Below are 12132 nucleotides of genomic sequence, written 5' to 3' on the forward strand. Positions count from 1 at the left end.
GCATACTGTAACAGCAGAATCTTTCAGTGGAACAAAAAAGCTTTGTAATATTTGCCTTTCCCACATGCAAAAAAGGAGCTATGTAAATAAAAGGATTTGGTTGAATAATGTGACATGCTTCCACACACAATAGCAGCTGCCTTCTTCCACATGGTAAATTCACCATTTGCTACCTCTTTGCAAACAGCCTGTGTCTGGTATAGACCTTGTGGTGTGTCGGTGTTGGAGGTCGAATGTCCTGTTACTGTACCATAAGCTGGCTCAAGGGATGCATTCTTGCTTCCAGTACAAAGTGCTGGCTGGGCCTAATGAGACTGGTGTGACTGGGTTTCTGGTGTCCAGCATCTTCCATATAGTGGAAGACAATTAAGGACCTCTTATCTGCAGGCCAGAAGTAACAGCTCTCGATACAGTGCAACTCATTCCATGAGGTTTATGCCTTGGCTATGTCTGTCAGCCCCATGATGTGACTGTGTTGTTGTGTAGGGACCATTGTCCTGCACAACTCTGTTGCATGTGTGGTTATATAAGCTCTTTGTGATGTTGTTCTGTCTGCATTCTGTTTGCTGTAATTAAGATTTTGATGCATAGAGTTGGAGTTTTGAACATGCTGCTTTTAATTTAAACTGGCAGATGGGAATGTTTTCTTGCATAGCTTCCAACTGATTTGTGAAACATGGAAGCCTATTGTTGGTATCCTTTTAGAAGCAAAATAAACACTGTATTTTAGGTAAAAAAATTATGAGTTTATGACAGCAGTTAAATGAGTGGCTATGGAAACAACTACCTAAATTGTGATCCATAGCTAGTAAGCCATTTTTCAATTGAATCACTCCTTAACATTATATTGTAAGGCTACTTGTGTTTTCTCTTAATGCATCTGATAACAGCTCTTGTATTGTCAGGGCACTATCTGTGATGGAGAATGTAATTTAATTATGTCTGCCTAAAGTACTGTGAAAATAGTGAATTGCAGGCATCTCAGAATTTGCCAAGTTATTGTTAGAAGCACAGAAGGTATTCCTGGGTAGCGCTAGGCAAGCAAGCAAAGGTGACTGACTACGAATGACAGGGATATTGTCTTTGGCAGTCATGGAGGACATACATATAAGTAGTAGTGAGGTACAGTTTTGAGTGCATAAATGTGATAAGCCAAAGCCACGGGCCATTTTATAAAAGCTGGGGAGGTGTTTTTTATTTCATACCTTCCTAGCCAAACCTTGATTTCTTCATGAAACATATAGGGCATTGTAGGTAGGACTCCTTTTTATACTGATTCAGAAGCTGTAGTGTAGAGTAGAATGGAACAGAATTAACCAGCTTGGAAAAGATCTGCAAGAACATTGAGTCCAACCTATAATCCAACACTATCTAATCAACTAAACCATGGCACTAAGTGCCTCATCCAGTCCCCTCTTAAACACCTCCATTGACGGTGACTCCACCACCTCCCTGGGCAGCCAATTCCAATGGCCAGTCATTCTTTCCATGAAGAACTTCTTCCCAACATCCAGCCTAAACCTCCCTGGTGCAGCTGGAGACTGTGTCCTCTTGTTCTGGCACTGGTTGCCTGGGAGAAGGGACCAACCCCCACCTAGCTACAGCCTCCCTTCAGGTAGTTGTACACAGCAATAAGGTCTGCGCTGAGCCTTCTCTTCTCCAGGCTAAGCAACCCCAGCTCCCCCAGCCTCTCCAAACGCCTCTCCAGCTTTGCCCTTCCTTGGACACTTTCCAGCAACTCAGCATCTTTCCTAAACTGATGGGCCCGGAACTGGACACAGGACTAAAGGTGTGGCCTAACCAGTGCTGAGTACAGGGAGACAATGACTTCTCTGCTCCTCATGGCCTGATCCAGGCCAGGATGCCATTGGCCTTCTTGGCCACCTGGGCACACTGATGGCTCATGTTCAGCCTACTATCAACCAGTAACCCCAGGTCCCTTTCTGCCTGGCCGCTCTCCAGCCACTCTGACCCCAGCATGTAGCACTGCATGGGGTTGTTGTGGCCAGTGTGTAGAACCCGGTATTTAGATGTGTTCTATCTCATGCCATTGGATTCTGCCCATCTGTCCAGCCTGTTGAGTTCACTCTGCAGAGTTCTCCTACCCTCTAACAGATCAACACCTGCCCCCAGCTTGGTATCATCTGATATTGAACAGGATGGGGCCCAGCACTGATCCCTGGGGGACACCACTAGTGACTGGCTACCAGCTGGATGTGGCACCGTTCACTGCTGCTCTCTGCGCTTGGCCCTCCAGCCAGTTCCTAAGCCAGCACAGAGTGCTGCTGTCCAAGCCAGGGGCTATCAGCTTGGCCAGGAGTTTGCTGTGGGGGACAGTGTCAAAGGCCTTGCTGAAGTCCTGGCAGACTACATCCACAGCCTTCCCCACATCCACCAGTCGGGTCACCTGATCATAGAAGGAGATCAGGTTGGTCAGGCAGGACCTGCCCTTCCTAAATCCATGCTGGCTGGGCCTGATCCCTTGGCCATCCTGGAAGTGCTGTGTGATTGCACTCAAGATGACCTGTTCCATAATCTTGCCTGGCACTGAGGTCAGGCTGACAGGCCTATAATTCCCTGGCTCATTCAACCGGCCCTTCTTGTGGATGGGCACTACATTGGCAGCTTCCAGTCTTCTGGGACTTCTCCAGGGAGGACAGACTGTTGGAAAATGATGGAGAATGGCTTAGCCAGCTCATCTGCCAGCTCTCTCAGCACCCTAGGATGGACCCCATCTGGTCCCATGGATTTGTGGGGATCCAAGCAGCTATGGAGGTCTCTAACTACTTCCTCCTGGATCACAAGGGAGCTATACTGCTCCCTGCCTCCATCTGCCAGCTCAGGAGGCCAGTTGTCTGGAAGACAACCTATCCTGCTATTAAAAATTGAGGCAAAGAAGGTGTTAAGTACCTCTGCCTTTTCCTCATCTTTTGTTACAATATTCCCCTGTGTGTCTACTAAGGAGTGGAGGTTGTCCTTGCCCCTCCTCTTGCCGTTAATATATTTGTAAAAGCATTTTTGTTGTCCTTCACAGCAGAGGCCAGTCTAAACTCTAAATGGGATTTTGTCTCCCTAATTTTTTTCCTACATGGCTTAGCAACATCCTCAAACGTTTCATGGGTACCCTCTCCTTCCTTCCAAAGATGATACACCCTCTTTTTTTCACCTTAATTCATTCAGACGTTCATTGCCCATTCAGGCTGGCTGTGTGCCTCAGTGGCTCATCTTCTGGCACCTTGGCACAGCCTGTTCCTGCGCCTTCACGAGTCGTTTCTTGAAGTAGGTCCAGCCCTCCTGGACCCCTTTGATTTTAAGGGCTGTTTCCATAGGTACCTTCTGAGTTAATTCCTTGAGTAAACTGAAGTCCACTCTCTGGAAGTCCAGAGTGGAGGTTTTGTTGCTGCCCCTCTTAGCTTGACTGCATATTGAACGCTCAATTATTTTGTGGTCGCTTGACCCCAGACAGCCTCCAACCACCACATCTCCCACCAGCCCTTCTCTGTTTGTAAAAAGAAGGTCAAGCAAAGCCTTACCCCTGGTAGGCTCACACAGCACCTGGGATAAGAAGCTATCCTCCATACACTCTAAGAACCTTCTAGACTGCCTCCTGTCTGCTGTGTTAAGTTTCCAGCAGGTATCAGGCAGGTTAAAATTGCCCATAAGAACAAGGTCTGGTGATCTTGAGACAGCCTCTAGCTGCCTGTGGAGTAATTCATCCACTTCTTCATCCTGGTTGGGTGGTCTATAACAGACTCCAACCTGGATGTCTGTCTTGTTGGCCTTCCCTCTAATTCTCACCTACAGGCACTCAACTTGATCATCCTTAATCTCCAGTTCCATGGCATCTATCAGGGCCACCCCTCCACCCCTTTTCCCTCGCCTGTCTCTCCTGAAGAGCCTGTAGCCATCAATTACAGTGCTCCAGTCAGGTGAGTCATCCCACCACATTTCTCTGATGGCATCTGCATCATAACTTTCCTTCTGTAACAAGGCTTCCAGCTTCTCTTGTTTGTTACCCATGCTACATGCATTAGTGTACACACACTTTATTTGGGCTGCTGGTTTGAACCCTGACTCCAGCTTACCACCCTCAGACTCCTGTCGGGGGGGACTGGTTTCAGCCCCTTCTCCCTTCAAATACAGTTTAAAGCCCTGTCAGTGAGTCCAGCCAACTCCTTTCCCAACCTTTTCCCTCTGGGGGATAAGCTATTCTCATGTGCTAGGATCTTTCTCCCTCTCTGGGATGGATGTACTCCATCTGTTGCTAGCAGACCTGTTGCCGCAGAAAGTTCGCCAAGATCAAAAACTCCAAAATTCTGTTGGTGGCACCAGCCTCTGAGCCACTTGTTAATTGCACCTGCTTTGCTGTTCCTTTCAGTGTTCCTTCCTGCAACTAAGGGTATTGATGAGAAAATTACCTTTGCTCCTGACCCCTCAGGCAGTTTTCCCAGAGTCTTGAAGTCCTTTTTGATTGCCTTTGGACTTCTGGTTTCAACATCATCACTCCCCACCTGCACCACTATCGAGAGAAAGTAATTGGAGGACTAGGCAGCCTTCTGGTAATATCCCTGACCTGGGCCCCAGGGAGGCAGCAGACTTCCTCGTGGGAAGGATCCGGACAACATACGGAGCCCTCTGTTCCCCCAAGGAGGGAATCTCCAATAACAATTATCTTCCTCTGTTTTTTAATGGAACAAGTCCTGATGTGGGGGGCAGGCTGTTTGGCCTTAGGCAACACCTCAGATGGTGTGTCTTCTTATTCACCTTACCCTCAAATTCCAGTGCCCCATATTTGTTTTGCAAGAGCAGCTGGGAAAGTGAGGGGAGCCATGAGTGTTTTACGTTGCATCTCCTAACAGGGACCTGTATCCATTTCCTGCTGCCTCTTGGGTCATCTGCCTCTGCTAGGGGAGTCTGCAGAGCCTGGTTCCTCAAATCTGACTGCCTTGCACATTCCCTTACAGTCCTAAGTCTAGCAACTTCTTCCTTCAGTTCAGCCACTAGATTAAGCAGATAATTGAGCTGCAGTATTTGATGTGAATCAAGAGATCTGGTTAAGCATTGCTTCTGACTGTGAGCACAATAAACATGAAGCTGTTATGGTTGCAAATGCTAAAGTTCTTGATCTTTGCTTATAAAAATCAAAATGATGCATAGGCTCTGAAGAGCAAAAGGTAGTTTCTCATATTTTTTGGAGAAGCACTGAACTCACGCTTCACTGAGATACCTGATTGAGGTTTGAATCCAGAGGATCTGGTTATTTTTTATTTCGGAATTTATGATAGCCTGGTCCTATCCATCAGTGTTCTGCACTCTTCATTCTCTAATGAAATTACGAAGATTAGGGCAGGTTTGCTGTTCATTTCTGTTGTAATTCTTTGGTAGCAGTGAGTTTTGAATGGATCTTCCTTTATAAACAACAATACATCAGAAGTAATATTTTTTGCCAGTATTAGTTTTTGCTCATGTTAGGCAACATTCACTGAAAAATTGAGCTATGGATGTATTTCAAAGCAAAAACATCCCACAATCTTTTAGCACAAGTATTATTTAAAGAAAAATAATGCCAGTCTTCAATGAGCACTTGATACCCTTACGTGAGGTCAAGCACTCCAGTTTTGTAAAGCAGTCTATTTATTATCAAACTACTTGAAGGTGATGCAAAGCTGCAGAGTACATCTTCATATAATATTGAAAACAGGTGACAGTTGTATGAAATACAACACCTGTACTTACAAAAATGAAGTCTTTCATCACTCTTAGTCTGTATATTGCTTGAATGAAGTGGTTCTCTCTGAGGATGAAACTGCTCTCTGGAAAAATGTAGTTATTTCTTGAGCATGCAAAATACTTCTATAGTGGTATCTTTAAAGCTTGTACTTAAGTGTTTATCCTGTTTTTTAAAAGATGTATTCTATTGGCAGAGGCTTCTTGAGGATATCACTTGAGCCATTCTCTGCTCGATATTAACTGCTTTACTGCCATATGTACCTTTGCATCACTTGGTAGTTAAATCCAGTGTTAATACTTCTGTAGCTAGTGGTGTAATTTGTGCTGTACACTAATGCACAATGAGCTGTAAAATACAGTGCAATTTCTATCAGCTGTCAATATTTCAAACGTGCTCAGGTACACTGAGGGTAATTGCACCCATAAGTTAGATAGATGTTTTTGTTTCAGAAAACAATCCTTTTCTGAAATGAGGGAGCAAATAATGCTTAACCCTGCTTCCACTTTGCCAGGTAATAAATGTCTTCTGTTAGGCTTAGTACCAAACAGTTGAATGGGAGAGAATGTATGTAGCCTGTTCAGCATCAGAGGAAGTGATCTCCAGCTTGTAGGATATGCCAATACATACGTTACTGTCACTAGCAAGGAGAGTGTCCTCTGTTCAAAACTTCTGGTCTTAACATCAGAGCACCCAAGTTTCTGCTATCATTGTAACAAATCTTGGTTCTTAAAGAAAAGTTGGATGTTTTATTTCCAAGTAGTCCTTCCTTTTTGTTTTCCTTGTATATTTTTTTAATTCATATTTTCCATTCTTATTAACACTCTCAACTTTCCCGTTTCAAAAGCGAGCCTCTAAATCTGGCATTGTAATGCAGTGTCTCAATAGAATTAAGGTCATTTCTCTGAAGTGGGTGATAAATAGGAACAAATAAAAGATTAGTGAACCTATTGTTAGTTTTTAAAATAGGCTTGATAGAATGTTAGTTTCAAAGAATTTCTTGATTGGGAAAGTTTCTTTGGTCTTAGGGGAGTTTCTTTGTGAAAGTTGGTCTATGGAGAATAGCAAAATCCCGTTGTTGAGATGGCTGGTAATGAGTAAGCTTGGTGTTCAACCATGCTGTGCACACTGAAAAGAGTATTTCATCCTGGATAATTGAATATAGATGGTCTTGATTTCTTCTTCTTGTCCTAAAGGATCCTTCTGGTAGGGGTGGTGTGCGCTCCTGTTTAAGACATGGGTTTTTCTCTGTGAGGCTGGAATGGAATGAGACAGGATCTCTCAGGGCCAACATCAGCCTCCAGTGCTATACATTGTACAGACACAACAGTGCTTTTTCTGGTTTAACTTGTTTTGATTTAGAATGAGGAAGAGAAGCAAAGGAGAGCTATACTAGCCAGCACACAGCTTTGCCAGGGTAAACAGTGCCCATGCTGGTGCTGCTTTTACTGTTACACACCTTGTTTATCCATTTAGTCTATCTAATTTTCACTCTGATAAAAGCTCTCAGAACTTTTCCTTCTATTTCATCAAAAAACAGACTTTTACTAACAGTCTAGCTGTTGAAGTTTTTTGCCCTCCCTCCTCCACTCCCCTCCCCCCCCTTTTTTTTCTTTTCTAAGTTAATCTGTACACTTTTTGGTATTCTTAAGTTGTCTAAAAGTAGGCTGTATGTCAGCTGACATTTTCTTGAGTGTAGAAATGCACGGTTGAGTTAGACAGTTAACTGATGGGTGCAGAGCTAAGAAGTTGTTATGGTATGTAGCTCCAGAACATGTTGTGGCTATGGGAACAATGTCTGGCTTTATATTGGAATGGGTCTCTGCTTCTGCCTTTAAAAAAAAAGAAAAGAAAAGAAAATAATTCCCCACCTAATACTTGATCATTTGGAGTAGCACAAGTGTTCTGACGAGAGCTGTGTAAGTAGACTGAGCTAAGGTGAATGAATGCCTAAATGCTAACAGTCTAACCTTTGGTTGAGACTCAAACATTCCTTTGTCATGTTTTGCAGTCTGTGATTTGCCAGCATCTGCCCTTGCTTTTAATTGGTAGGGTACGCATTGTGACTAGTAAAGACTGTTTTGGGGCAAGGTGGTGGTCTGGTGACTGCTGTCACTCCAGTTCAATGCAGGCTTTCCTGCAGCTGGTTCTGCCAAGAAACAGACCTTTACAATTAACTTGTCCATTGATGCTTTTGGAAAATTCACCCTGAGCTGAAGCCCCTATAGGCTTGAAATACAAGTCTTCCAAATCAGGTCAGTCGCCTCTGGTTCTGTTTATTTAAAATAAGAAAATTAGAGAGGAGAGAAAATCTTAATGATACGTGTAGAGCTTCCACTCCTTGGAATAGTTCATTGGGAGAAGCAGTATGCTGTCTTAAAAATATTGTTAATTGAAAATAAGTAAACTGGGAAGCTGAACTTGTAAAGATGTGAGAACATTGACATAAAGGTTTGAAGCTACATCAGTTTTGATTGACAGCTTTTGTTCACTTCATAGGTCTATTCTGTGAGAATAATAAAAGCTCTTTAGTTCTAAGGACACCTGTTTGTTGCTCTCTTTTTTCAGGTGGTATCATGGAAAACTTGACAGAACAATTGCAGAAGAACGTCTTCGGCAAGCAGGAAAACCTGGAAGTTACCTTATTCGAGAGAGTGATCGGAGACCAGGTTCATTTGTGCTTTCATTCCTTAGTAAAACAAATGTCAATCATTTTAGGTGAGAATTAAATGTTTTCTCTTAAAATACTGTAACCTGTTTATTTTATTTTTTTATGGGACACAAAAGACTACAACCAGAAAGCAATTGTATTGTAAATGAATAGTTTTGACTCTTTATCCTTGCATCGTACAGGTTTATACATGTGCTCAACTGTTTTAAAATGTGCTGCTTACAAGTTACTTTATGGGCTAAAGAACAAAAATGCGAGGAAACCAGCAACATCTGGAGAGGGATGCCTGTCTAAAGCAGTTGTGAATAGACTTAAAGCAACATGGGAGGTTTCATTAGTCAAGGAGATTGTTTTGAGTCTGTTCTGTAGCTCACAGGACATAAAGTGCTACTGTGTCACGTTGCTTCCTTAGTTTTGAGGGAAAACTCCCCCAAAACAGAAAACCGAGAAGAAACAAAGAGATAATTATTTAATAATCCAAAGGCTTGCTAGCAACAGCTTTCACTATGTGCTAGTATTAGCTGTTCTAAATACAAATAGTTCTTTATCCTGAGTTGTAGCTAGGATTATTTCAGCATTGCCAAGCTGTGTACATTAGTAAATTCCTTTATTCTTTTCAATGAGATGTATTCTGGGAAGAGCTTGAAAGCTGGTCAGCAAGTGGCGTGTTGGCTGTAGGGTGTTAATGTTTATAACATAGGAAAGCAAATGTTATTTCATCAAAGAAATCTTTATCTGTTATATTGAAAACAAGAATCTCAAAGCAAATTCTTTAACTCCTGGAAGTGGGAATTATTCACAACATATGAGCCATTATGTGCAAGGTTTGCAAGTGCAGAGACTTTGGTTGCATCTGCTGTGTGAAGTGTGGTTCAGAGGTCCCGATCTACCATTGGCTCGAAGGCTCATTCTCCGCAGTGCAGACAATGTAACACACAAACAGTATCTCATGTTTCTATATTGCCATCTCAGCTATCAGTTTCAACTTCTCAGCTACACTGATGTTCATTTGGGATCTGATTACTGTGTAGCACTAGCAGAAAAGTAAAGTGTAAAGTAAAGATACTTGATTTCTGGTACTGTTTCAGAGGGATGGATTATTTATAGTAACTTCTCTTGAAGTCAGTATCAGGCATTTGACTTGGTTCTTGCCCACCATAAATCTGTTTCTGGCATTGCAGATATAAAATAGGCTAATGACACTTAAAGATCACACTCAAAGAACATTGCCAGCCTCCAGAATTGCCAGCCTTAAAGTTATTTCTAGCAAATATAAGGTTGGACCTCCCAGGTCCCAGAGAGTAGAAGTATTGTTCCCACCAAATCTTGATCTTTGCTGAGTTCTGCCTACAAGTTCTAAAGTGCTTATTTTTAACATCATAATTTTCTTAGATTTCAGAATGACTGAAATCCCAACACTGTAGTTTTTAAAACTCTTTAAATTCTTTTGATGCCTCTTGGACATTGCATGCAGACATATATGCTTAGTTAGCAAAGTTATATAAAGCATTCTGAAGGAAAATATTTCTTTTAATCTTGTCTTTCATAATCATCTGTGATTACAGAAGTCTTTCTTTATTTGCTATCTCAGTGTTCCTAAAAATGGTTTAATTTAAGACTGATGAAATAATCTGAACCTAATCTCTATTGAATAATCTACCAAAGGATCTTACAGAAAGATCTAGCCTGCCAGAAGTTCTAACCTGTGCCCTTAAGGTTTTACTGTTTTCTGGCTCTTCTTGCAGTTCTGTATGCTTGAAAACTTTAGACTGCATCTATGAAGATCCATCTTTGTATATGTGTAACATCACCGCTTGAGAGAAATGATATAATTCAAGGAATTGATTGAGAAGAAAGATTTCTGATTTCCATATCAAAATCCTGATTTTCTAAAGAAAAAGACCAAAATTAGAAGAAACAAATGAATAGTGTAATCATTTGGGATGAAGGATGGGTTTCTTGGCAATTGGATATTTGGTTTTGGTTTTTTTTTTCCCCTTTTGATTTTTTTTTTTTTTTTTTTTGACTTGCTCACAAGCTTGTTGAAAAGTTCAAACATGAAGTGGAACACTAAAAAGATTCAAATATATTTATTCTTGGTAATGAAATTTACTTTGAAGTATTCTTAAGATAATTTTTCTGTCTTCTGGAAGCTGGAGAGACAAGGAACATGAGCTTTTATTTAACAGCAAAAATTGCTTATCTTGGTAATAAATTATTTCTCACATTTCCTAACTATTCAAGTGACCTGCTGCTCAGTATTCCTGTCTGGTCTCTGCTGCTGGAAAAGTTTGGGTCTGCTTGATGCCATGGATTTAAGTTATGTAATTTCTTTGAACAGTGTGATCAAAGATATTAAAGTGTTTTTCACGTAAGGTATTTTTTCACTTTTGCAAATGCCTCTTGAGGATGACAGGAATGTTGTAAATATTGTTCATTTTTACCTAAAGAAACAATTTGTGACTGATTTTAGAACTTTTATTGGTCAGCAGTACGAACAGACATGTTGCTTTTAATCTTTGATAGCACATTAACAAATCTCTGTACTTTCAGGAGTAAAAACAAAACCCTTAAAGAATTATTACAAAACTTGATTTTATTCTCTATTGTTTGAAGTTACTGAAAAAGTTTTGTAAGCCTTTTCCCCTCCCCATTAATTAGCAAATTATTAAATTGTGTTTAAGGAGATACTTTCATTATTCCAAAGTATTCTATTAAGACTTCTAATATGGTAATAGTAAGACTGGCAAGAACTTGAATAATATTTGAAGGTGTTTGTTTTCGGCATTCTATAACCAAGTGCAGGTGTTTGTTAAATTTATATAAGCCTGCCATAAAAGATCTGTGTTCTCCCTGATACAAATGAGAATAATGATGTCTCTAATAGTTAATTATTTTAGTTTTCCAAGACACTCACAAGTACTATTCTTCTTCTTTTTTTATTTACAGGATTATTGCCATGTGTGGAGACTATTACATTGGTGGACGTCGTTTTGCTTCACTGTCAGACCTAATTGGTTATTATAGTCATGTGTCCTGTTTGCTGAAAGGGGAAAAGCTTTTATTTCCAGTGGCACCTCCAGAGGCAAGTAGTAAAATATTTCAGTGTAATTTCATAAACATTTGTAACTTCAATCACTGTTCATAGTTTTCTGTGGAGAAAGCATTGTTTCCTAAACTTCTGCATATGCTGAAATGTAAGAATGTAAAATTAATTCTTAATAATCCAAAGTAATGATAAAAAAAAACAAAATGAAAAGCATCAAAACAAACAGCATACTCAACTTTCTAAATGAAATTTTGTAATGAGAAAGTTGGATGTAAAGTGTTGCAGCTGTCTTCAAATGCAGTAGTAACATTGTGAGTAAACAGAGCTAGAGAGTGATGCATTTCATGGCTAGCAAAGAATGTAGCCTTTGCTAGTTTGTGATATTTTGTGTATCTAACAAAGTTTAAAAGTGCACATCCTGGAAGTAACCAAGATTTCTGAAAACAAAGTTGCTTTCACATACCCATCCAAAAACAATATAAGTAATCAAAATGAAAAGAAATGCTGTGTCGTGCTTTCCCCCAACAAAACCCAAACCTAAATAGAGATGTTTCTGAATGCTAAGCCTCTACAAATTTCCACTCCAAGTGAAAGAAAGTTTAGAAGTATACTTTTAAGGGAATTATCTTACTGGCAATTTCTTCTGAATACAATGAAAATAACTTAACTATCATGATAGAAGAC

The 12132-nt window shown here is 40.7% G+C and overlaps 1 protein-coding gene across 1 annotated transcript in view; it reads left to right on the top strand.

Annotated features, from left to right (window-relative positions):
* Positions 1-12132, top strand: part of RASA1 (RAS p21 protein activator 1) — a 75192-nt gene that overhangs the window by 13846 nt on the left and 49214 nt on the right. The window contains exons 2-3 of the mRNA XM_054178038.1: positions 8297-8446; positions 11349-11484. Coding sequence (XP_054034013.1) covers positions 8297-8446; positions 11349-11484 — 286 coding nt within the window. The remainder of the gene's footprint in view (positions 1-8296; positions 8447-11348; positions 11485-12132) is intronic.

This window comes from Dryobates pubescens, chromosome Z (genome assembly GCF_014839835.1).
Source record: "Dryobates pubescens isolate bDryPub1 chromosome Z, bDryPub1.pri, whole genome shotgun sequence".
Lineage (NCBI taxonomy): Eukaryota > Metazoa > Chordata > Aves > Piciformes > Picidae > Dryobates > Dryobates pubescens.